General features: G+C 42.8%; 1 protein-coding gene across 2 annotated transcripts in view; it reads left to right on the forward strand.

The window, feature by feature from the left end:
- The window catches only part of CRHR2 (corticotropin releasing hormone receptor 2), a 134,446-nt gene that overhangs the window by 31,010 nt on the left and 77,664 nt on the right, over positions 1–25,772 (forward strand). Inside the window, exons 1-2 of one of the 2 annotated variants that reach the window (XM_014873763.2) lie at positions 8,777–9,227; positions 9,369–9,488. In XM_014873763.2, coding sequence (XP_014729249.1) covers positions 9,110–9,227; positions 9,369–9,488 — 238 coding nt within the window. In that variant the 5' untranslated portion in view covers positions 8,777–9,109. Of the gene's footprint in view, positions 1–8,776; positions 9,228–9,368; positions 9,489–25,772 lie in introns of those variants that run through there. The other variant, XM_088155271.1, reaches the window with a different exon arrangement.

Raw genomic sequence — 25,772 nt, forward strand, 5'->3', positions numbered from 1 at the left:
TAACTGGCAGTTAGCAACATCATGGAGGGGCACTCTGAGGGGTGGTAGGAGATTTTGGAAGGTTAACAAGGAGATTTTAATGAGTTCAGGAGAGAAGCATCACTAGCTTAGCAATGAGATGCTGTTATCTTGCCTTGGCAATTGTGTGTGAGAGCATGTGAGTGACAAAATGTTGAATCAGAATGTTACATTGTTTTCCCCAAATTCATTCTTTAATATTCATTGGGGTGAGACGTGCAGTTTTGCAAATAAAAAACACATTAACACATCCTGGGGAGAGAAACCCAGCTGTGCTGTCAAGCAGATTGGGAATGCCACACTTCCCAGGATTAATTTGTTGCTGCACCTGTTATTAAAATCTCTATCCCATTATCAGCTACTTGATGACATTTACCTACGTTTTACATCTATGCTGAAATTAATCTGTTTTAATGTTGGTGCTTATTTCAGTTTTCAAATGTTTTGCCTTGAATTCTTGTGGCTTGTTTAATGGCTTTTGTAAAAATCCATTGTAACCAATGCTGATGGAGCCAGTTATAGATTGAGATCTGCATATCCAAAGTCTTGATAAGAACAGAAAAAAAAAATCTTGGGTTTTGAAGCTTTAAACTCTTTTCCAAGGTTTATACTTACTGTGAAAGTTCTTGGCCATAAAATGGACACAGACAATTTACAGGTGGCTCAAAATGTATGATTTAAAATAACAGGATTCTATAAGTTTTATATGAGATCATTAAAATTAAAATGAAAACATATTATCTAAACAAATATGTATGCATTTCAAAGCAGCATAAATCCTAGTTTTCAACTTCTGTCTGACATATAAGTAAAACTCCAATACCCATCTCAGATATGTGATGTGTTGGCACGTGAGAGTTTTTTCTGAAGTACAAATGTATCTTGGGGTGAATAACATCCTATTAAGTAAAATATCTAAGAGTTGTAAATTTGAAGAAGGTATTTGTCTCCAAATTAAATGAGTCATCATTCTCTGAAAGTGTCCATTTCCCTGGAGACTGACAGAGAACCCAAATTTTAGGTGGCTGGAATAAGGTGAGATGAATCCTTCTGCCTGTATGGACCTCTCAAATACCCCAAACCAACCTAAAACCTGGAGAACCCTGAGCTGCAGAATCAGAAATACAGGCCCTGGTGGTAAAAACAGCAAGGGTTAGCGAGCCAAGCTGGGGAGGAGATCTGGAGAGGGATTTTTTATCCCTGGAAATACCCAATATTATGTGAGGTCGCTGATGCCAGACACAGGCACAAGCTATTGCAATAGAATTAATGTTCTGACATCCTCTCTGTTCTTCTGGGCTGCAAACGTGTGCAGGAGCAGTTTGAGGATCACAGATCGGGCAATTATTATGTTCTTTTTCCTCAGTTATCATGGCCATAATAATATTATGATAATCCATTTTCATGCCTAATCATTCCAGCTGGTGTCTGGTGTGACTGGATGCTCCTCACTGTCTGGTGGAAATGATGTGTTTGAGAACCACAGTCTCAATTCTTGAAGTCAGTATTCTGCTCATGATTCTTGCCACTTCATTTCCAGGCATTTTCTCTGGTGTTTGCTGAGTGGTGGCTGGCAGAGAGATGCAAATCTATTATACAGTGTTTGTGTTGTATTGATTTCCTCCAGTAAATAATTCCATTAAATCTAAGACGTGGAATCTCTAAACAAAATGCTGCTGGCATTGTGATAGTCCTGTCCTAACAGGACATTTTTCTTTTCATATTTATTCTGGATGTGTTTAATTTCAAATATTTTTGTTTGCTCTCCCATGAAATGATAGGCCCAAAGTTATGGGATTACAGCTGCCAAACACTCCAGGGAGCTGAGGTGAGCCTGTGGGGAAGAGCTCAGCAAACAATTTGATCTTTGTTCAAGGCATCTGGAATGAGATAAATCTGATTAATCCAGACCTTTACATCAATCCAAGTTGGTTCCTCTTACAGACAGCAAAGATCTACTCAGGGTGTTGGTCAGAGACAAAATCAATCTCATCAGGTAGATCTCATTACAAAAGTTCCTATTTTTTTCTGTTGGTTGCACACCTCAGTTAATTGGCATCTCTGGAAACGTTTGTAGTAGGGACATCATAAAAGATGTGTCCAAAATTTCTTTCCTCTCTGAGATGTGTTATAAACATAAAAGTTCAGCCAAGGGCAGAAAATTGTCAGGAAAACTTCACCTGCTCTACAAGGCTACTGCTTGTGCTACTCTTAGTGTTTTAGGAGGTTTCCCACATTCATAAATGATTTAAATTAAGTAACCCAAGGAATAAAAATCTACTACATAAAGCCTAAGTAATAATAGTGAAAGAGTCCCTGTGACATGCTGCTGATGGGATTCTTCCCTTTTATGGCAGGCCCAGGTTTTTCCCAGTCTGATATCCACAGGTGTCCCAGAACAGTTGAGATGCCTGAGGACAAAATGTTTGCCCTGTGGCTGCTGCTTCAGAAGAGATGGATCTTTCCAAGGTCCTGAGTTTCTCTGCCAGCCTCATGTGGCTATTCCAGACATGCTGCAGGCCACACACTTTGGGCAGTGGAATCAGAGTCTAGATCCTTCTTGCCTATAAATGGCAAGCTTTGGTAACTCGTGGAAAGCAGAGAGTCAGAGCAATCTTGGGAATTGGTAACTCTGCAGTGTTTCAATCTGTTACAAGTCCTCGATTTTCCACTTGGTTTGGGCCCAAAGGAGTACAGAAGTCACTGGCCCAGGGTCCCAAAGCCAGACTGATGGTGCTCCTCAAAAAAAACCCCAAGCAAATATGAGTTGGATGGTTTAAAACTGGGAGTCAAGACACTGTAGCTACCATGAGTGCCAGGCCATGAAGGCAGGGCTTGGATCCCAAAGGATTAATTCACTTATTTCTTCTGTTAAAGTTGTTCAGGAAGCCCTGTTGATTAGATCATGGCAGTTTGGAGCAGGCTGGTTTTGTTGGTGGGATCTGATTTGGGTCATTTTTAGATACTGAGCAGCATGATCATGTGTTATTTCTCTCTCTTTGTGCTTTCTGAGCTACCTGATGTTTCAAAATCAGGCACCGTGCAGTGCCTGTGAGTTTCCAGAGGAAATGAGGGATTGACTTCTGAACATTTTGGTGTCTTTTATTTCTGTACATCCTCCCAGCTTATAATGCATGGGAAGACTACTCAGATCTTCCCAGCATGCACTGAAAGGCAGCACAACAAAGCAGAATGGGAGACAGGGAGAGCAAAAGTTTGGCTTATCCTGAATTAAACCACACGGAATTTCATGGCTGATGTGTTGTGAGGAGGAGAACAGGACGAGACCTCTGAATCTTTTCATCCTTTTTGGTCCCATTGTACATAATAGAAAGAGTGGCATTAATGACACACATCTTCATGGTCACCATTCATTCAGATGGGACTTAACCCCCCTTTATCTTTGCTGGGTTTTGTGCTTATGCTGTAAACAGAGCACCAGGCCATTGCCAGATAAATATAGGTAAATATATCAGATGGGTTCCTTTGTGTTCTTGTGTGTCTGTGAAGCACTGACTCTGAATTTGACTGTGTATAAAATCAGAGTTATTCTGGAATGTCACTGTGCTCTTATGCAGTAGATGATGTCCTGCACATTCATCCAAAACAGCTCATTTGAAGAAAAATAACTCTGGCAGTTTATTAGTGTGTCAAGGTTGGTTCTTTTGTGTGTTTTGTGTTCTTGTAATTTCCCTGCAGTGTCTCATGTAACGTGATTCACTCACACAGGTTTTATAGCTGTAGAGAATGACAAGTGTATTAATGTGCCAAAAGAAATATATTGATATTATATCAAAATATACTGATTCAACAGCATAAATAATAAATGGCTACAAGCCATTTATTATTCATGCTGTTGGATCTTTTTACACCCCCAGTAAATATTTTCTAGCATCAATGAAGCTGCAAAGATTCATCGCCACAGACTCACATTTATTAATTTTATCTTTGCTCAGTGGAGTCATACTTCATTTCTAGCAATAAAGGATGTCCCCTGTTTCTAAAAAATGAGTTGATCACCTGAAACAAAGATCTCTATGTATCTATGTCTAATCTTCCTCTCTACATTTTCAGTTCTGAACTTTCAGTGTAGGTCTCAAGTAAATGCAGAAAGGACCAGATTTTGATTAAAAGCGTAGTCCTCAGTTTGAGAAGGGGTTTTTCTTTGTAGCAGAGTGGAATTCATTGTCAGGAGCCATGGTGTGGTGTGGCAGAGAAGTCAGCCGTGTGTGACATATCCATGGCAGTTCTAGAGCTGTCTGTGGAGATCTTTAAGCTGTCCTCAATCTCTTGCTGCTTGAATTACCTTGCTCCCTGTGGTCTGAACGTGCTCCCACTCTGAAAATTGCATTTACACACCTGGAATGGGAAAATGAATATTTTACCAGATCATTTTCATATGGTCACTGCATTTGAGAAGTGCAGTCAGAAGTTTTGCAGTGCAGCTTGAGAAGGAGGCCCTTGAGCTTTGTGGCCCAGAAGCCACTTTGGTAAATTTGTACCTTCCTCAAAGTCTTGCATTCCTTACCAAGCTGAATAATCCCAGTAACTTGAAAGTTTGATGCTGGAACGTCATTGCAATAACACAGGATTCCTGGGGGACACTTTTCAGAGAGGAAAAGGAGATAACAAAAAATGTATTGTGCCATTTGAAACCCTCCAGCCTCATATTTAGAAGCAAAAGAGCCAACACTGGGACTGTGACTCGGTGTGATACTTCCACAGTGATGAGGTAAAATTCCTGAAAGCCAAAAGGCACAGAGGACATTGGTGTCACCACATTGATAGATGCTGTGCATTGCCTGCCCTAAGCCTTGTGACAGAGCAGAACAGAGGGTGACTCTGTGCCTGGAGAGCAGGAGCTCTTCACATTGACAGATAGAGAACATGAGTGATAAAACTGTCACAGTGGTGGGAGGCTGAATACAGTGGCTTTTCTTGCTCTGAAGAAGGGAAATGAGGAGAGAACTTGTGGGGTTTTGTTTCCTTTTTGTTTTTTTCCCGTCCTCTCACTAATCATCCTGGCTCTTAAAATACACAGGAATTCTTGATTTTGCGTGGATTGAGTATCTGGTGAGAAGTCAGGTGGTTCTGGAGCTCCTTACACCCTCTCCAAACACTTACAGTGACTGCCTGAGTCTGCATAGAGCTGAGTTTTGATGCTGCTGCATAATCACAGCTCATCCTTGCTACTCACTGTCAGTGGGGCAGACTGAAAGCTGTGCTCTGGCTAATTCCATCAGCTGTGGCTTGGAGTGGGTTGTAGATTAAAAAAGCAGCTGTGTAACAGTGGTGTGAGGGCTGACATACAAAGGTTTCCATTGCCATTTATGAGCAGAGCTCGTTCCTTTCCCAGAAGAACTGTAGGTGACCTTTTAATGAGTCCTCTTTGAAGGGTCTTACTGAGCTCTGGGTGTGTGGACAGGTTTATTTGTCTGTTCTGTTCTCTTCCAGAACCTTGCACATGCACCCAAACCAACCAGTGAATAGCAGCACACAGGAACGAGCCCATTTTGAAGCTGGCAAAGTTTCCCTGCCTTCCAAAAACCAAATCCCAGCTTTCTTGGGATGCTGAGGAATTTCTAAGGCAGATGTCTGCTGCCTGGCAAGGTCTGATTTGTGTCATGTGCACCATGGCACCAGCACAGAAGCAGCAGTGCCAGCAGCTGCAGGATTTCTGTCAATCTTTCATTTAATTGAATTTGCTTCTTGCATAAAGAACAACATTTTCACATCAAATGAGTCTAATGACAGAGTCAGGATTTCACTGGATCCAGTCAGAGGGAAGCTTTGATGAAGTGGTTAATTGTACCCAGGGATAGCTGCAAAAGTGGTTTTTCATCAGAGGTTACAGTAGAACTGGGATTATTAAATAATGGTACTGATTTGTGGACTGAGGAACAATAAATTATTTTCTTCATTCAGACTTAATCCTCAACATTCATCCCCTCTATATTCATTTTTGCTGTGGGTTTTATTATTATTATTATATCTGTGGAACACAGCAGGATTGTATGATACGTACTGCTTCTGATTTTCTAAAGTTTGAACTGAAAAGATGGAAATCAGTTTAGATTGAAGATTTTCTAGCTCTTTTCACTTAAATGAAGAAATCATTCTCCTCATCCTGAAAAAATATTTGGTTTAATTCAGGGCTGTTGTTTCAGGTGTTAACCACTATAAAGAACAGAATTGAAATGAAATCCAGCTTAGTGTTTGACTCTGTAATATTTGAATCATTTGAAAAATCTTCAAGAGTTTGTGCTGGAAAACACAGGGCAGCATTTAAGAACGTGAAACATTTACTAAATTTAAAAGTAGTTACTTTTCTTTGAAACTGTCATTCTTTTTTTGTAATTTATTAAGTGATGCATTCCTCAAAAAATTCAGGAAACTCCAGTGCCTAAAGCCTCCAACCAGGATTTTGATTCCAGCGTGCTGAACAAACAGTGTGAAAAAATAGAAAGGGCAGACAGTAGGTGAGAAATGAAGACTTTTGGCCAGGCTATGTTATTTTTCTCCTGCAGAGAGGCAGCAGAAGCAGGAAAAAAAACCAATTTTACAACATCCTGGACCAGTGTCCTGCTGACTGTTCAGTCCTGCCTGTGTGGGAGTGGCCACTGGGCACCTTCAGATGCTGTCCTGTGAGAAGGTCTCAAAGCCACCCCTGAGAGGCTCAGTCTGAATAGCAAAAAGGCATTTTATGTGTTCAACTGCACTGTCAGGAAGGAGAAAGGAGGGTTTATAGCACCCTTTATCCCTCACTCTTGAAAGTTCAAGAAAAAAAAGGGTTTTCCCCTCAAAGCCCAGTAGGTTGGTGGTGGTCATGATACATGACTGATGCTAAAAAAAATTTCTCACCTGCTTTTTGGGCTTAGAGGAGCATGGGACAAAGATCTGTTGGTGTTGACAAGGGTTAATTTGTTGCAATTGAGATTTCTTCAGAAAGGCTGCAGTTTCAGGAACATTCACTTGGGAAGGAGATCAAGGCTCCAGAGAACGAAGCAGAGAGATGCATTCACTTGCCTCAGAATATCACAGTGTCTAGAGAGTTAGTACACTTGTTATTCTCGTGGGTTTCAACATATTTCAAATAAAAATACTTATCCCAAAACCGCAGTGGCACTCCTCCCCTCTCTGCCATTGCAATCTGAAAATGCTAAAAAATCTCCAGATTCCCAGATGGCAAAGTAACATCCTGGCTAGTTCTCTCCTCAGTGCATGTTGTTAATTTATTTGTTGTTCTAACCCAGTTATTTTTTCTTTTTCCTCTCTTTGGATGCCACAATTCTTTTGGTCCTTCAGAAGTAAAGAATAAAGCCCTTCAGTCTTAAATATGAATAAAAGGAAAATCCAGACCTTTGCAGGATGGGAGACAAATGTTATAGGAAGTCCTGTACCACTGCTTTGAGCTCAGTGTAAGCACCTTGTCTGATCTAAAGCTGTGAACAGACTGTAAATATTTCGTTTTGGGATCCATTTCTTCCTGTCAAATCTTTGCTGTCCTTGCCTCCTGTTTCTACATTCCTCTCTGCCACTTCCATATCTACTGATCTTGGTCTACTCCCTTACAAGTCAGTTTTCTGTCTGCTTCCCAAAAATCCTTCTAAACCTGTGATCATAAATGATCCTCCTTAGCAGCACTTTTCTGTAGGGATTTCCTCATAGCCTGGTGTAGCAGGTCAGGAAGGCTGCTCAGGTCTGAGCTGTTCTCCAGCATGTCCCAGAGTGCAGACCTTCACCCAGTTCCCACTCTGCTGGGCTTTGATTTCCCACAGATAAACAACTTTTGGGCAGCTCCCTTCCAAACTTCTTCTCCTTCACCAGACCCTTCTCATCCTGTCCCACACCGACCTCAGTTTGTCAAGCCCTTTGTTCTTCCCTCTCTCCCTTCACCAGGGTTTTCTTGTTTAGAGGCTCCCCCTCTTGCTCCTGGTCAGTCTGGGTGCTCATTCTTTCTGAAAACCTTGCTCTCTCCTGCCACTGGAAAATGAGAGAGGAATTTCTTTTCTTCCTTGTCCCTTGAATGATCCATCCTTTGCTTCAGAGCTCTCTGTGCCTTGCCCTGCTCTACATCCACCCCATCCCATCTGTGTGTGGCTGAAAGATGTGTTCCCTCGCTGCCTTCTCCCAGGCTGGGTTCCCAGCCCTTCCCTGCTCTCCCCACTCTGCCTCTTCTGTGGGTCATGATTCCAGATTTCTTTATTCCAGACCAGGCTGGACAGGGCTTGAAGCAACCTGGTCTCTTGGGAGGTGTCCCTGCCCATGGCAGGGTATTGGAATGAGATGACCTTAAACGTCTCTTCCAACCCAGACTATTCTATGATTACTTCAGATTCCTTTATTCCAACACCACTCTTCTATCGGATCATCTCCTTCATCCCTGCTTTTATTATTTCTCCTCTTTCTCAAGGCCTGCACAGCGTCCAGCACCGCAGCTCCTGGACCGGGTCCCTCCTTCCCCCCCCAGCATCCCTGCTCATCCTCAGTTCCACGCAGCAAAGGCAGGAATTGCTTTGCTCCACTGAAAAAAAAAAAAAACAAAAAAAAAAAAACCAAACCGAGGAGTTCTACTCCTCTGATGGCTTTTCCTGTTCTCCCTGGCTTTAATTTGCAGCGAGTATTTTTGCAAAAGTGCTCATCCCTGGAGCTAACAATAAAACTGTGTCTCTGTGTGTCAGAGGGAGGGAGGGAGAGGCAGGAGAGGGAGGGAAGGAGGGAGATGCAGCAGCACGGCGGTGTGGCAAAGTCAGGCGGCATCTGAGAGCTACGAGCCCAGGGACACCGGGGAGACGTGAGCCCCTCGCTCCGGGCTCAGCCCGATCCCATTGGCTCCCGAGCCGCTGGATTTAAAGGGAAGAAGAGCTCGGAGGGCTGAGCTGCACAGGCAGGCGCAGACTCTCCGCCAAGTTGCGAGCAGCACAGGCTCGCACACACCGGGCTGCGGGGTGCCCGCAGATTGATGCTCCTCTGGCTCCAGAAAGGCTGAAAGAAGAGGGGACCAGAAAAAAAAAAAAAAAAAACAACAAAACCAAACCAGCCAGAAAGGGGTGAAGGAGCCTGATCCTGTCCAGCAGTCCCAGAGGGAATAATGGATGTGACCATCTCTCAGTTCATCTTAGAAGAATTTGATGTGAACTGCAGCCTCCTGGATCGTTTACACGAGACTTTTTTAGAGAGTTCCTCTGTCCCTTTCCTGGGCTTTGATGGTAGGAATTGTTACCTGGTGCAGAGCTCGGGAGAAGCTTTAGAAGTGCTGAGATTCGGTTTGTTTTATGATGCAAAGTGTGTGGCTTTTGTGCTTTCTCAAGTGCTTCTTTCTCCCTTTCTGTCTCGTTCTTTAACCCCAGGTCCGTACTGCAATGCCACCACGGACCAGATCGGGACCTGCTGGCCCAGAACCTCTGCGGGGGAACTCGTGGAGAGACCCTGCCCCGAGTTCTTCAATGGGATCAAATACAACACCACGAGTAAGTACAAACTCCTTCCTTCTCCCGCAGATCGCGTGTTCAGAAGGCGCTTAGGGACACTCAAAATATATTTCCATTAAAGAAAATAAATAAATAAATAAAAGAAAAAAAAATGTTTGCTTGGGAATCAACATTTCCTCCACATTCCAGCCTGTATATTCAAAATTCTTGCCTGGAATGATGCAGATTTCTCAAAAGCGCAGACTTGTGGACACTGTTTCCTCTTTGCTGAAGTACATTTAGGGAGATCCGGGCAGAAAATATCCTCTGCAGTCTGAGGAGGGTTTGTTGTGCTTGTGTGTGTTTGTGCATGTGTGGCTACATACAGCTCAGTGTGTTGGTAGCAGTGCTTCAGCCACCTGGGTAATTAGACAACCTTTGGCTCATGAAATATTTAGTCCTAACACCTCAGAGCTGTGTTTTGAAAGGACAGTCCCTTTGCCAGGCTGGCAGGGTGAGCAAACCGTGCTGGGAGTTGGATCTGACAAACAGAAAGAAGGCTGAGGGCTGGAATCTGTTTCAGCAACTTCATCAGGGACTGGCTGCTGAGGCTGGAGCTGCATCAGCTCTGCACGGGAGACAGGAGAGGAAATTAGGAGGCAAATAATATTCAAGGCAAGGGAGTCTGGGGGCTCCTTAGAAATCTCCTGGATGCTTTATTCTTCGAGGTAAACAATCATGATGACTCACTACAAATTTATTATTCAGGCTGTGGGACCCAGGTGCTCATTTCCTTTTGCTTATCTGTCAATACCCTTTGGATCTTTCATTAAGAATTTTTAAACGTTACTTCCAAATATGTGCACCCACTTGTTTGTCACTCATTTTTTCAGTGTGGTTTTGACTGTAGGGATAAAATCATTCTGTGTTTCACTCTGAGCTGTTGCTTGGGTGTTGGTGGTCTCATTTGCAGGTAATGTTAATTTTGTGGGGCCAGCATTCTCCTTAAGTCCCGTGAAAGAGTGACTGATGTTTTAGATCTTATTTTTAAACTTGCAGAAAGTAAATTTATTATTTCTCCAGCTATAGGTGTCATGTTCAGATAACTGCCCAAAAGTTTGGTGCGTTGGCTCTGTGAAACAAAGTCTCCTGTCAGATTTGTTGTTAGGGACGAGCTTCTGTCACCCCAGACTTTGAGAAGAGTAAAAGGTTGCCTAAGAGAGCTGCAAAATCATCCTGAAGCCCTCTGGGTCTTTGCAATAAAATAGGAGGGAACCTGGAACAGGCTCCGTGATGCTGCTTTTGATTACAGCAGGTGGTTCACTACTTGGACAAGTCTCAGTTGAGACCAGAAGAAAATTGCTGAGAATTAAGGGCAGTGCAGAGCATAGTGGAAAGAATTTAAATGTTTTTTCTGTGTATGGAAGAAAAAAAGAAATGAATACCCCAGTTTGGTTTTTATGAACTCTGTTGATGCTTTCACTAGTTCATCAATGACGTGATTTAAAGTTCTTCCCTGCTCCTCTTCTTCTCAGTGGTGGCTGTTGCTTGTATTGCAGTGCTGATAAGTTGTCTTAAATTCTCTGCACTTAAAACAATGGCATGTTGATTAAATTAAAGACTGATGGAAATATGTTACTGAAATGCTGCAGCATTATTTTCTGAGGAAATTGATATTTTTCTCCTTTCATCATAAAATGTGAGTAGCTATCTCCAGTTGATCTTAGACACTTCCATGTGTGTGGTTCCTCCAAGCTGTAGTGCAGAAAACAGAGGGAAGGATTATATCAAAATTTGGTCAACTTCTGGAATCAGTATCTCCTTGGGATGTAATAGTTAAGCAATTAAAGCTTGGGAAAGCAGTAGGACAGCAGGTTAAGGTTTGAATACAGAGGTGCAATCTCTTTTGGCATTTGAAAAATATACTTATTTCATGCAGAACACATCCAGAATTTGGGAAAACCAAATACTGACACATTCTGACCACTTGCATGATTTCACCAGGTTGGTTTGTGATGAGGCTCATTGTGCTGAAAACCTCAGCTGTGTTCCCCATGCAGATGATAAAATGAGCACAGACAACTGATTAAAAGAATGAGAAATGGATCTTGCAAATCTCAGAGGTGAATAATAATACAGCTCAAAATGAAGGTCTGATAGGAGATGACTCGAATCAACACAAGATTTCTGCCTAGGACATGTAGTTTTGTTATATTTTGTTTTGCATTTTGATGAGGCAGACGGTTTGTTATATTATACTGATTTTTTTCTTTTTGAGAGTGAAATCAGACCAATTTAGAAAAACCACGCTGCACTGCCTTTCTTCTACTAAGAACTTATCCAGCTCTGGGTTGAAACTCAGCATTTATTATACTGATTTATTATACTGATTATTATACTGATATAGCATTTATTGTACTGATGGCTGATATATATATATATCAGCTATCCCATGTTCATGAACTGCTGCCTTTCAGGAATTGCAGCTTTTCTTTGCAATGATTTTGTGTATCTGTGAGTATATTTTGTGTATCTGTGAGCATATTTCTCATTTGAAAGCCTGTAAAAATTCTGGATCAGTTTCAGTGATTTCTTTTTCAGTTTTAGAAATCAGGCTCTCAAAGATTTCAATTTCCCACCAATTTCCTAAAAGCTGCTCATCAGCTGGAGGGAATGAACCCAGTTGCATTCCCTGACAAGAAAGGCTTTTGAATTGTAGACACTGGCAAATCCAGACTGGGAAGTGCCCAAACTGTATGAAAAGCTTATGAAAAACTCAGAGAAGCACAAGACACTGATCCATGGCCAAGTTTTGGTACTCATGGGGTCATTTCTGCACCTCACTGTGGTCTCTGTGCATGTAGGGGATGGAATTCAAGACAAAAACAGACAGGTAGGTTCCTCCACAGATCAGCTCATCAAAGGCTTTGGATGCACCTCCCCTGCTTTGTGTCCATCCTGTCAGCTCTCAAGCTTTGATGTTCACTCTAACTCGGATGGGAACTGCTATCAAACCATGCCAATGCTAGCAAATTCAAATTTGAGGCAAAAAACCCCCAAACCTTTAAGAAAAAGTGCTTGTGCTTAAAAAGCTCCCCTCCTGTTTGCCACGCTAGAATAAACTGTGTAAAATATTTCCATCCTAACTGCAAGAAATTCCCGTGGTGATTCTGTGCCTGGGTCTGTGTTTCTCTGTGTCTCCTGGGAAATGCTGAGTGACTCAGATAAGTTTCAGCTGCACTCATAAAACAAAGTCTGTCAGTCTGTGAGGACTTTTTATCCCTGACATTTTGTTATTTTGGTGATGTGTTGGGGGTTATTTTCTCCCTCTTTATTTGGGAAATAGAGTCATGTTGACAGATCACGCTCTGGTTACCCTGTAGTGTGATTTGTGAATATGGGCAAAATGCTCTTTGACCAAGGATCTGAAAATTACGCCATCCACTTACAACGTTGCAATTTTTATGTGTTATTCTCGAAGGGAGGAAAAAAAAAATTAAATGAAACAGGGAAAAGAAAGTCTGTGTTGGTGCAGTGTGTGACTGTGCACTTGTCTCTGCTCAGGTTCTATATTTAGTGAAAAATGACAATATCATTGCTGCCCTCTAGATGTGTTTATGCTTTGACAGTGTGAAGCTTTTAGTCTTGTTTTAGGAAACAGATTAATTCACTTATTAGGATATCCTGAAGCTTGATTAATTCAGCAAATGGACTGTAATGAGTCTGGTTTTGCTGCTTGCTAAAAAGCAGCCGTTCAAGCATGAACTTAGAGCGTGTTGCAGGCTAAAGTATTCCTACATTAACACTTCCCTTACAGATTTCCCTGTGCAAGGGGAAAATCCAGGGTTAAATGTTCATCTGATGGACAGAAAGTGTTGACTTTTGTAGCCTCAGCTGATTTGTCTCAAACACCTGCTGTGGCAGGGGGGTGTCCTGTGGTGACACTCGTCCATCACGGGCTGCTCACTTTGCCCTGGGCTGCAGGCAGGAGCTGGAGGCATTTGGGAGGTCTTTCAGATTGAAACCCACAAATCTATGTACTTCCAAGTAATATCAACAGCTAATTTAAGTATTTAAGCTCTAATACCCGTCAGCGGAGCTCTAATTGACAGAAGGAGTGAAGCCTGGGGGGTTACTAAGCTCAGCCTAAATTAAGAGCTCAGTTTAGCAGCTCCTGCAGAAGTGAGAGTGCTGTTTGATATGCCCAGGGGTATTTTGTTCCTGTTTCAGAGGGGCCAGCCTTGTTGTAGGTTTGTGTTTTATCTCCCAGGCCACACAGGTGTTGCAGATGCTCAGTGACAAATGATCCAATGCCCATGTTCAGGCAGCTGAATTCATCCCTGGGCGTGTGTTGTGCTGAACTGATCCCACACCCGGGGATTGAGATCAAACTGCTTTTGTGATCAACAGGAACAAAAGGTCTCTGTAGCTGCAGCTCCCTGCCTGCAAATCCCCCTCTCTGTCTCTCAGTGTAGCTCTCTGACTGAAATAGCCACTTCACAGGAGTGTTTTGGACATCACAAAAAGCATCCTCCTCATCTTCTCCAGAGACTGTGCAGCTGAAAACAGGCACATAATCACTGCTAACTTTGCCCTGATGGGGACTTGGTTCTTCCTTGTTCTGAGGGGGTGTGCACCACCTTTTCCTTGGTCCTGCAAGCTGCTGCTTGGTGAGAAAGCTTTGGAGAGGGTTGGTGGCTTAGCAACAGGGCTGATGTTTATGTGGATGGGCATGGGGGATGGAGCCCCTGGCACATGGATCTCACCTGGACCTGTTAGCAGGGCTTGCTCCACACTGGGAGAAAAAAAGCCTGGTTCTTAAACACAGAGAAATGATCTTTTGTGTGCTCAGGGGAGGGTGAAGAAGTGAATTAATAGCTCTTCTGGTTTGCATTTCCCCTCTTTTGAAAGAGTTTAAAGGGATGATTCAATTTTTAAAAGAGCTAATTTTCATAGGTTAAAACCCCATTCTTTTATGGAGATCTAATCTTTGCTGCTTTTCCTTCTGATTAATTATTGTTCAAAGTTCTGGAGATGTAGCTCCAGCCTGCATATAAAACATGAGCCTTGCTAGGAAATCGTTGGTCTCAGAGTCTTGGTCATGTTTTGCAGGCAAGCCCTGTCCTGGTAATTACAGAAATGTGCACTCTAGAAGTGGCTGGCCCAGAGGCTCAATTAACATTTTCACTTGTGTTTTATCTCATGTATTTTAGTGTCTTGACCACTTCTGTTGATCACATTCACATGACTTACTTGATCCCCAGAGGTTTTTCTGGCTTGATTTCTAAAGGCCACATTTTTGAAAACACAGTCCTGCTGTAAATGACAGAGACCCCTGAAGTTCTAGTGGCTTTTCATCATTATTGGAGAGAAATAAAATGCCCATCATGGGCATGCATGTTTGTTTCCAGACTCAAAAAACTTACTATGAAACCTTGAAACTACTCTCACCTCATCTCTCTTCTTGTTTGATGTCCTGAAGTCTTTTATCCCACTGTTAAATTATAGGGGATTTGGGATAAAAATGTTTTGTAGTCAATTTTAGTTATGGAGTCACTGGAAGAAGACGTTGTTGTTGCTGTTGTTATTGTTGTTGTTAAAAAAAGTCTTCAGCCTTGCAGTACCCACATACCAGCCGTCCTGGGGGGTAAAGCACAGTATTTTCAGCTAAAAAGTCAAGAGTAAATGAAAGTCAAAGGAAGGAGACTGATGAGAAATGAAACAAACTCGACAGTGGAAAAAAAGAAGTCCAGAATTGGAATTCTGGGGGAGGAAATAAAACATCATTTTTAAGCTCGTAAAGGTTCTCTCTGAGGAGATTAAATCTGCAGCTCATTAGGTCAGCTTGTCTCCAATAGCTCTGTGTCCAGATTAAGATTTCGACCATTTTTGTTCATTTTCTCTTGCTGCTTTTGCAAGAGAAACACAAATACCCACATCTTCCACAAAAACAGTGGGAGGCTCTGCATTTCAGTCATGGACAGATGGGAGAGGCTTCACTTGTTCCCCCCCGCCCCAACTTTTTCTTCTTTTTTTTCCTTTCCTTTGTGAAGCATAATTTGTGGTACGAGATGGCTCTGATTTTGCAGTCTGGAAGAAAAGTGTTGGAAAAAATATTTACAAGGAGGAATGAAAAGAATCCATTTCTCTTGCTCCCACTACTATCATCATGTAAAACATGTGATTTCTTCATTGAGCCCAGGACACAACTTAATTGCATGTAGTAAAATAAGGAGATTGTTAATGTTATTTCAGTCAACATTCAAAGACCTTTTCTCCAGCCAATTAAACACAGATTTGTACTTTTGTTCTTTGCTAACAAGTTACGAGATGACTTTGCTGTGGTCCTGTTGTACCTGATTTGGATTTTCTTCAGTTTAGGCTTAGTTTTTGAGGCAAGATTCACCCAGACTTTACCCAGAACTGGAACTGCAGCTGCTATTCTGCACCAAAGTCAGTAAGAGCTGAGCAGTGGCACATCTTGGAGAGCCTGGGACTTTGGGAGGGTCAGCAAACAAAGGGTTGCCCACATTATTTTGGAGGCTTTTTTGTGAGTCTTTCTTTCCCTAAGGCCCCTGCCCCATCCATTTCTCTGCTGTCTAAGCTGGCAGTGACTTCCAGCTGGCAAACAGATGGACTGAAGTCCATTTCTTTCCACAAGTTTGGAATTGGATGATATTTGCAAAAGTGTGTGCTTCTGGAGCACAGGGAGGAAGAAGGAATGGCTCGGGAACAGGTGGGGAAGGGAAAGAATTAAATCTATTACAAATCCTCATCTCACCATATCAAAACGAGAGGGAAAATCCCACCCAGTTGCATCCAGTGTGGACACTCCCTTGTGGATTTCTTGTTTTATGTGCCTTGTGCCCCGTGTTCCATCCAGACAAGCTATGGGAGGCTGAGGTGGAAGCGCCAAGGTGGAACGGGGCCGTTCTGCCAGTGACTGAACACCTGAAACTCTGAGACTCAGCGGGTTCCAGCCTCTGTTTGCTGTCACAAAAACCGGGGGACGGTGTCACTGAGGGAATGGCCACCCGCCATTCCGCCTGCCAGCCACAGGGTGTCACTTAGAGTGCAGGTAAAGCCGGTGTCACCTGCAGGGTGCATGGAAGGGATGGATGGGTGACCTGCAGGGTGACCCTGGGCTGGGGCTGCTCTGGGACAGAGCTGTTCCCCATCCTGCTGCACGGCAAAGGAACCTCGCTGAGGTGAAACAGGGACAAGGACACAGTGGGAGAGAATGTTTTTGGAGGGATCCTGTGTCCCCTCTTCTGTGGGGTCACTGCCTGGGGGCGGGTGGTGCCTCTTTCCCCAGGGCTGCTCCGAAAAGCTGCAAGAAGGGCTGTGCTAAGCTTGGTTCCCAGGCAGGTGTGTTGTGATAGAGGATGTGGAGCCTTGCAAAGCACAATTCAACCATTCAGGGGTGAAACAAATCTATCAGAGGAGCCTAAGCAGGCAACAAGAGCCTGCCCTTGCATGATGCAGGCATTGCTCATGGCTGTGTTCATCACTGCCCTGCTGCCCTTTGCATCCATCTGATCTCTGAATGCTGGCCCCTGGCAGGAGCCCTTGGATTTTCTCTCAGTACCTGACATGCTTCAGGTGCTTCACAGCAATAACTCACAAGTGTGTTACCAGTGGGGCAGTGCCACCTCAGCTGTGACCTGCCTGTGGCTCGTGTCCTGCAGAGCAATTAAATCAATCAATTAGTCAGCTTTAGGTTCTTTAGGTTTCCCTCTATGCTCTGCAATGATATAAAAGTATCTTTGCTGCTCATATATTGGTGAATCTTTGCAATTTTTGAGGCTTGGAAGAACAGAACTTCAAGCTGCATCCTGGTCCAAATAAAATTCTCAGGCTCTGACAGTCATTCAATGCTTTGCCCAAGGTTTATTGTCCTGGGAAATGGAACCTCCTACTCAGTTTTGGACCCCAACATCCAGATTTTACACCCAGATTAGAACAGCCATTCTTAGCAGCTTGAGAAGTCAATGAGAAATGAGGTTTCCCATGGAAATCGAAGGGGAATGGATTTTTAGTAGATATTTTCTTTTTTTTTTTTTTTTTTTCAGTGCGGTTTTCATTTTCCTCAGATGTTATTCTTGGAGTTCATAATTGGTAGCTCTTGGGACAAATTCATAAGATCAATAGAACTCAGATTGCTTTATGCTGCCTTCTTTCTCTGCAGTGCTGAGAATAACAGAAGGGCAGATACTGCTCCATATGATACTTCTGCTGGGAGAACCAATACTTCGAAGCAAATTATAGGAAGAGAATCTCGGTATTAAGAAAAAAAAAAAAAAAAAAACAAAACCAGAAAAAAATTCTCAAGTCTCATTATGTGTTTTCCTTGGGAAAACAGAAGAAGGAAGAACCTTTCCCAATTTGGTTGTATTGTCCCAAAGCCCTGGTGGTTGGAAAGCCCTGACCATGCTGTGACAGAAGAATTAATGCAGAGGAGCTGCATTCTCCTCTGTCAGCCAGGGAGCAAACAGAGCTTTGGAAAGCAGAAAAATGCGTTGTGGAAATGAGACAAACACAGAAAATAGGAAATTACTTTCCTAGTGCATCATCACCATTTTAACTAAACTTAGATGTGACTTCCTAGGGACTCTTTTTCTCATTTCTAAGAATTTTTATCTAACTTAGGAATTGCTGAATTATGCCAGTAATCCCTGAAACATCAGCATTTGTGTATTTCAAACTACATCATGAGCAGTCAGGATCTCCAGGCTCCACACTGATTCCTGCTCTGCAGCTGGAGCAGCTGATGCAGAGTTTGGAAGCAGAAGGATTTCAAAGGTTGTGATTTTTGGGCTGATCTTAACACACTTCCAACAACTGAAAGCTCTGATCTCTGTGTGGGAACCAGTGTGGAAAACGGGAGTTTGGGTGCTGGAAATGGATTTCTAGGATTCATAAGGGGGGGACACCCCATTCTTTTGCAAGACAGCAGAGTAAGAGGCTGGGGATGAAGGGGGAAGTAGAAGCAGGGTCCGTCAGAGAGATCTCCCAGTGTTGGCCTTGCACAGACAAAGCTCCTCACAGGTTCCTTCCTAGTGGGTTGTTTTTTTTTTAATTCCAGGATCTCTAGGGGAGAGACCCCTGACTTGGAAAGCCCTTCTTGGAGGTCCTTTTTGTTAAGAGCTTATTTTCCTTTCAGGGTGTGGATGCTGGTGTCTTGGGTGGGGTTGCAGGGATTTGGGCAGGGGTGCACCTGCCTGGATGGGGACAGTGACCCCATCAGCAGCTAGCAAGGCCTTTGTAGAGAGAGCCCCTTTGATTCTTCATGGAGAACACTTTGTAGTAAAGATAGGTTCATATTTCGGTTAATTTTGGCCATCTAATCCAAACTTCTGAATTTCCCTCTCCACATAACTGTCATATATAAACTCACCCCCTTGCACCTGTGTCATTAATTACCAAATTAATGTCTGAAGATGCACATTTCCACCAGAGCTGCCTGTGACTCAGGAAGTCTCCTTAGCAGTCCAAAAATCAGAAGGTGTGAAAGTGAGGGAACAAATTCCCACTTGGGTGTGCTTTCTGTTTCCAAGCCTGTCTCAAAAGGGACAGGGATAACTCTGAGTGCAGTTGTGGTTCACTGCATCACCCACTTCCAGGCAGTGGCTGTAGCAGTAGGAATACTGGGGTTTTCTGCTTCTTACTCCTTTTTGGGGAGAACTAAAGGATCCCCACAAAGATCTTTTCACATAGTTAAGTCATCCTTGTCCACCTACAAACCCATTCTCAGTTTGGATTTATTTTTTCACCCTCATCCGTTGTTAATCCCTTCAACTCTCCTGTGTTCATAGAGTGTTTCTCCTGGGGAAAAAAAATCCAGCAACAGTAATAACAGCAGTTTTATTCTCTGTAAACATTTTGGTTTATTCCTTCAGTGAATGCTGAGAGGGATAGAAGGATTACTGAGCTGACCCAGTGAGGTGAGTGTGTCAGAAGAGCACAGACATCACAGCAGTGTGAATCATTTTATCCTGGGAATATGTACAAGGCTCTCCTGAAACTAGAAATACGCTAATCAATAGTTGGATTTTTCAGCAAACAGGTGCAAAGTCTTTCCTAGGAATTCCTGTTTTACTGATTCTCTGTTAGATATCAGCTGCAAACCTGTGGCTGAGTTCCTGGGATTACAGATGAGCACCTGACCACACTCACTGCAATTACAAGGCTTTGAGAGAATCAGGGAGGTTATTTTTTCATCACTTCTTTGAGTGGTTGGATGCCTGCCTGCCTCCTGTCTGACTTCAGTGCATTATCTCTCCTAGGCTCTTTATCCAACCCCATTCTCATTTTCCCAGTCCCTGAGCAGGCACAGAAAGAGGCATGAATGGTGTAGATGTGAATGAATCACTGATGCTCTGGGATAAAGTGAAAATCAGCTGTGTGTGCACACAGCTTCTGGTGCACCTGAGCTAGAATTCACTTCCTGAAATCTCAGGGAAAGAAATTGATTTCTCTGTGGTAGGTCAGTTATGTGTATGTGAGTCTTTTTGTTCATGAGTAGCTTTGAAAACTCCACTGAGATTTTGTAATTTCCTTTATGAAATGAAGCACTTCTAGGAATTCCGAGCTTGGAGCTGAAGAAGCTCTGGCTTTGCTTGGTGAAAATAAACCTGATGTGGCAATAGGACATTGCAAGCTGGACCAGATGAACTCTGCTGCTCCTTCTAACCAGACATTTCTGTGGTTTTGTGATATCCCTACAGATCTCATATCATTTCGTGGCCTCTATCACCAACTGTTTGTTTTTCATGGACACCTGTGACTTAGTGATGGTGTTTTTTTAATATGAAGAACTTTGGTTACCAGGTGTCCATCAGAGTGAGAGTGGTTTCAGGCTCTTGTTTTGATTCCATTTACTTACTGATGTGTAATATGTGATTTTCCTGCACCATTAAAATGGTTTATTTCATCCTTTGCTTGCTTTTAGGGGAATCGAGTGATACTCATGGGGAACTGACCTTTGTCTAGTTGCCATGTTACCTCAGTGAAAATCAGCTGGAAAAGGCAGGGCTAATTGCTTTGATTTAATCCTGAAATGTCAGTGACTCAGTGATGGCTCATTCATGGAAGTTATCTGCTCGAGGTAGAAGGACTGAATAAAAATAGCTTCCTTGGGATGAGCTTTAGCTGCTGGAAGTTTCAAATCATTGCATCAAGGAATGTATTGAGTTGGAAGGGGCCTTAAAGATCACCTAGATCTGACACCTCTACCATGAGAAGGGACAAAGGGATGGGGCAAACTTTGGGAAGCATGCAGAAGGCATTTGTGGGGAAGAACTGCAGTGCCTCACTACCAGGCAAAAATCTGAGTTGCCATCCCAAAGAACAGCAGGTGAGAGAATGGAATTGAAGGTTAAATACCAGATGTGAAGAATTAGGGTGATACTGTCCCTCATCCAAGGCAGGCAGCAGAGTATAACAGACACAATTCCTGACTGCAGGGCCTCCAGAGCCTCTGAGCAAACTAAAATTCAACAGTAGAAAATGTCAGGCTCAAAGTATTTGTCTTGTAAATGAAAAGGGGGACAAGCAGCTGGATTTTTAGTGTGTTTGGCCCAAGTACCTTCTCCCTTCCCATGTCTGAATGGGAAAGAGATGTTTATAAATTGGTTTTCTTCATTATTTTCCTTTCTGTCTCTCAGAGGATGTTCATGTCCCCTGATTTGCTGGGCAGGGACATGGCAGGACCACAGCCTCCCATTAGAACCACTCTGGTTCTGGCTGTGTTGCCTTCAGTGTGAATTCCAGGACTTCCCTGGCCTCAGCTGGCATGGATCCATCTGGGCATTCCGGGTGGGGCTGTTCTGGAGCCAAGAGGCAGCGTTTGTGGCTGTGCCAGTGGGAAAGGGAAGGAATGGAAGCAGCTTCCAACTCGTTTCTGTCACAACAGGCAGCACAGGAGACCTGCTCATACCCTGCAGCTGGACCTGCTTCAGGCTCCCATCCTTCAGCCCTGCCCTTCGTAAATTAACTCCAATAGTTCAGGGACTCTGAAGCTTTCCAACTCTGGAAAGACTTTTCCTTTTTTTTTTTTTTTTTTTTTTTGGTTTAGAGTGCAAGAAGTTCCCTGCTAGCATGTCACCTTTATTCCTCAGCATCATTAATTTCTTTGGGGCTGAGGCAGGGGAGTTTTGAGGAGACAATCTGTGTTTTGCAGTACTTTGTAAGAGTTTCCATACGAAGACTTTTGGATGTCCAAAGTTCTAAGCAGGCAGCTGGATTTTGGTGTCTTAATAGTGTTCTCTCCAGGTCCCTCTTTCAGCAGTATAAATCTTCTGTCCTCGATATGGAGATGTGAACTGAATGGAGAGCATCCCTTTGAGTGGTCTGGGAAAACCAGAGATACTTCCATTAATACTTTCAGAACTTCAGAAATATCCATGAGCTTGGATATTTAATTTGTGTAAGTGATAGGTACAATCACCAATATATTTGTGAGTTTAGCCATAAGATTTCACAGCTCTGTGTCTCTGTTTTCCTGTCTTGGTGCAGACCTGCTGGTCTGTAGCACCTGCAGGTTTTCTGTGTGCCAGATGAAGTGCTCAGTTAATACAATCACATTTATTCAGCTATTTGCTGCTCTTCTCTGCAATGCAGGGTTGTTTCCTAGGCTACATTTTCTAGTACAATACATATTCTGTTGTCAGATCCCTTCCAGTGGATTTGGCTTCATTCCTTGATCCAGTGAAGATAAATTAGTGAACTGTCCTGCTTTATCAGTGGAGATGGGCTTTGTTTTCCATAAGCTGAGTTTTATTTTTTCAATTGCTTTATTTTTTTTTTCCTAAAAACACACTTCAAGTACATCATGCAACTTTGTAGCGGAGATGAAGAGGCATTTCAAACTCTCAGGCAAAATGATGTGAGACAAGGAAAGGAGGAAGCAGCCTTTGATCAGGTTCTGTATTGCCTTTTTCATGCTAAAACCGAAATAAAATGCTAAAACCTAAATAACAATGTACTGATTCCCTGAAGGCTTCTTGGTGCCAGCCCCATGGGTGCAGGGGACACTTTGGGTGTGATGAGCAGTGCAGGGTGTGACAGGGTCAGCAGCCCACAAGCACAAGAAATGGAGCAATAGTGAAACCAGCAGCTTAATTCTGGGCCCAAAAAGTGCAGAGTCAGGGTCTGTACTTAACAAGTAGTAGAAGGAGAAACAAAGCTACTGTCAGGCCAGGGAAGGAAAGAGGAAAACAAAATAAAGAAGGAGAGGGATCAGGTTTTGCTGTGCCTTGTGGGGTTTGATGCACCGGTGACTCCGGAGGTTTCTGTCTCTGCCCACCCCAGCTCTCACACACCCACCTGTGAAGGAGCCCCTGGCAGCTCACAACCAGCACTTGCAATAAATCAGCATCTTTTGAGTGCCTGCAGCCCGTGCTGATGGCAGCTGTGCTCTGGGACACGGCATTTTTCCAGGTGCAATCCTCATTCCCGAATGGGTGTCATTAGCTCTCCCCTCTGCCCAACCTTCACAGCTGCTTTCGCTGCCAGCAGTCACCGAGATGAGCTAATTACACAGATTATGCAATTTTGCTGCACATAATGCATGTAATTTTGTAATGAAGGAGTGGTGCTGTGTAATAACAGTTCACACAAACCCGCCTTTGACACAAGGAAGCTTGGCAGGAGAAACTTTGCATAAAAGAGTTAAATAAGACCGTCAGATCATTGCTAGGGAAAAAGATCTCCAGACATTTCTGTGTTCTTTTGGAAGTGCTGATATATCCACAAAGATCTATTTTTTAATAGGTAGATTACAGCTGCAGTAGTAGCAGTGTCCTGAATGCTCAGATGAATTTCGTGAATACAAGCAAATAAATGATTCACAGAAGACTTGATCTCATCTTTTTTTTTTGCATGATAAGGCAAGAGATTATTTTTGCTTGTTGCAACACTGTGGCTTATTGCTGTGGTGGTGTTTGTTGCAGTCTTCTTTCCATTAAAAAAATAGAATAATTAAGGTTGAAAAAGACCTAAGATTGTCAAATCCAACCATTAAACCAGCACTTCCTGTTTGCTTCTTTCTGTCTGGACAAGATTATTGATTACTGATGGCAAAAATTAGCTTCATTTTTCTGGCACTGCTGTGGGGCTTAAGGACCAGATTTTTATTGATTAAACTCTAAACAAACTCTGGAAAATATTTTCCCCAGGCAACCACTGGGAAACCAGAGAGGAAAGAGAGGAGCTGTAGTGGTTAACATGGCACAGGTTTGGTAGCAGAGGAATGCAGGAGTGGTTATTCTGAGAAGAGGTGGTCAGAGGCTGTCCCCACGTTTGACAGAGCCAGATTAATTAACTGAATTGTTAATTACTCACTAAACTGTCTTTTTCTCATGCTATGAGTTTTCCATCTTATTTTATCCCCCTATCCTGATGAGGAGAGGTGGAGGTGGTGTAGTCAGCCAGGGTCATCCTACCCCAGGGGGATACCAAATAAATGCAGGAAAATTCATCCTGATACTTTTTTTTCAAAATTTTTCAAGTTTGGGAATATAGTTAAGAAGGCTGAACACTGCAGAGCACAGGCTGCTGTCCTAGGGAGAGGCTTCCAGAAGGCAAACTGGGGCACTTGAATGGAATTTTGAATTGGAATATTTATTCAGTCTCATCTCTGATTTTATTTTACACTAGGTGGAAATGTTTTAAATCCAGCCCGTGGTTTCTAGCTAAATGCACTCCCTGGTTTTCAGTCTCAGAACACAGTCAGGATTCAGAGTGCTGACTCAGAGACATTTTTATCTCTCAGTGAAGTCATGAAGAAATTCCCTCTGCCTGTAGCAGATATCCTTTCCCAAAACAGAGACGCCAGACTAAAGTGATCTATTTTTATGTGAAATTCCAGCTCAGTTGTCTCACTTCAAAGAATATCAAAATTTTTCATTGAAACAAAGGCACTGATCTGTGGTGTCATCATTCCCTACAAACATTTTTAAATTTCCCTGAAGTTTCTGGTGCCATTTGACGTGGCATATCCTGTTTGGCATGGTCCTTAAAAATCCCACAGTAATGAGTGTTTCTGCCTTCTCTAACATGGCTCCAAGCTTTCCTTCTCTAAATGCTCTCCATTCAACTTCAGGAACTTCAGTTTTCTGCCACTTCAGCAGCATTTGTGAATCAAATTTCCCTCTCAGTTATCACAGGGAAGGTTGTCTGTTAAACTGCTACTCTGTGGCTCCCCAAACCCACAATGTGTAACTCAGTGCTTCAGTTCTGAGACCAGTCACTTTAACAGATCATAAACAACACTATTTCAGGATGGAGAAAGGTGTAAGTGGAAATAAAGCTGTGAAAAAAAAAAGAGAAAATAGATGTAAAGGAGAGTTTGTAAAGTGGCTGTGGTCACTTGTAATCAAACAGCATTTCTTGCAGTCTGAAGCATCCTGTGAGTGGTTTTCATAAATTTCAGTACAAAGGTAACAGAGGTCCTTGCAGTCACTGGCATATGCACTTTGCACTGTAAATCTGTTTAAAGAGATAATGAGCTGTATTTTTATCTCAGACCGAACTAAATCCTAAGTACTTCTCTGAAGTTAAATGTTTCTTCCTGACATATTCATGATGTGCAGTCATGTAACAGCTAATTACAGTGATTAACTGCATTTCACAGATGATGACCAGGAGAAACTGTTACATGAGCTATATTGCATCTCCTTTGTGTTTCAAAAATAATGAGAGCAAATTTTAATTACCTTTGTACTGTCATTAGAATAATCTGCTAACCCTTTTGCTATTGATTAATCCAAAGATAAATCCTTGTGAGCAGGAAAGGAAGAGACATTTTATACTAAACACTTCATGTGTAATTACTTAAAGAATCTTCTATCTATAGAAAGATTTAGATTCTATTTTAAGAGGAGAAGAGTTTGAGGGTGGTGCATCAAATGATCTCATTTCACATGATATAATTAAGATCAGATAGCTGAGAAGGGAAAAAAAAAATCTTGGTAATAATTTATTTTAAAAAGTCATTATTGGGAACTACTCCAGGATGCCGTAGCTGCTTGACAGTAAAGTCGTCTTTTACTCACTAACATTTCATTTGGGAACTGTTATGTGGGAAATCTCTCTTTATAAGGCACAGCAGAGGAAATGAAGGTTCAGCTGTCAACTCCCTTATCAGAGAATGGCTTGGGTTGGGAGGGACCTTTACGATCATCCTGTTCCAACCCCCTCTGCTGTGGGCTGGGACACCTTCTAGTGGACCAGGTTGCTCAGAGCCCCATCCAGCCTGGCCTGAAACACTGTCAGGAATGGGGAATCTCTGGTTTTGTTATGGGTAGGATTTACAGAATCAGAGAATATCCTGAGCTGCAAGGG

This window comes from Sturnus vulgaris, chromosome 1, assembly GCF_052056855.1.
Source record: "Sturnus vulgaris isolate bStuVul1 chromosome 1, bStuVul1.hap1, whole genome shotgun sequence".
Lineage (NCBI taxonomy): Eukaryota > Metazoa > Chordata > Aves > Passeriformes > Sturnidae > Sturnus > Sturnus vulgaris.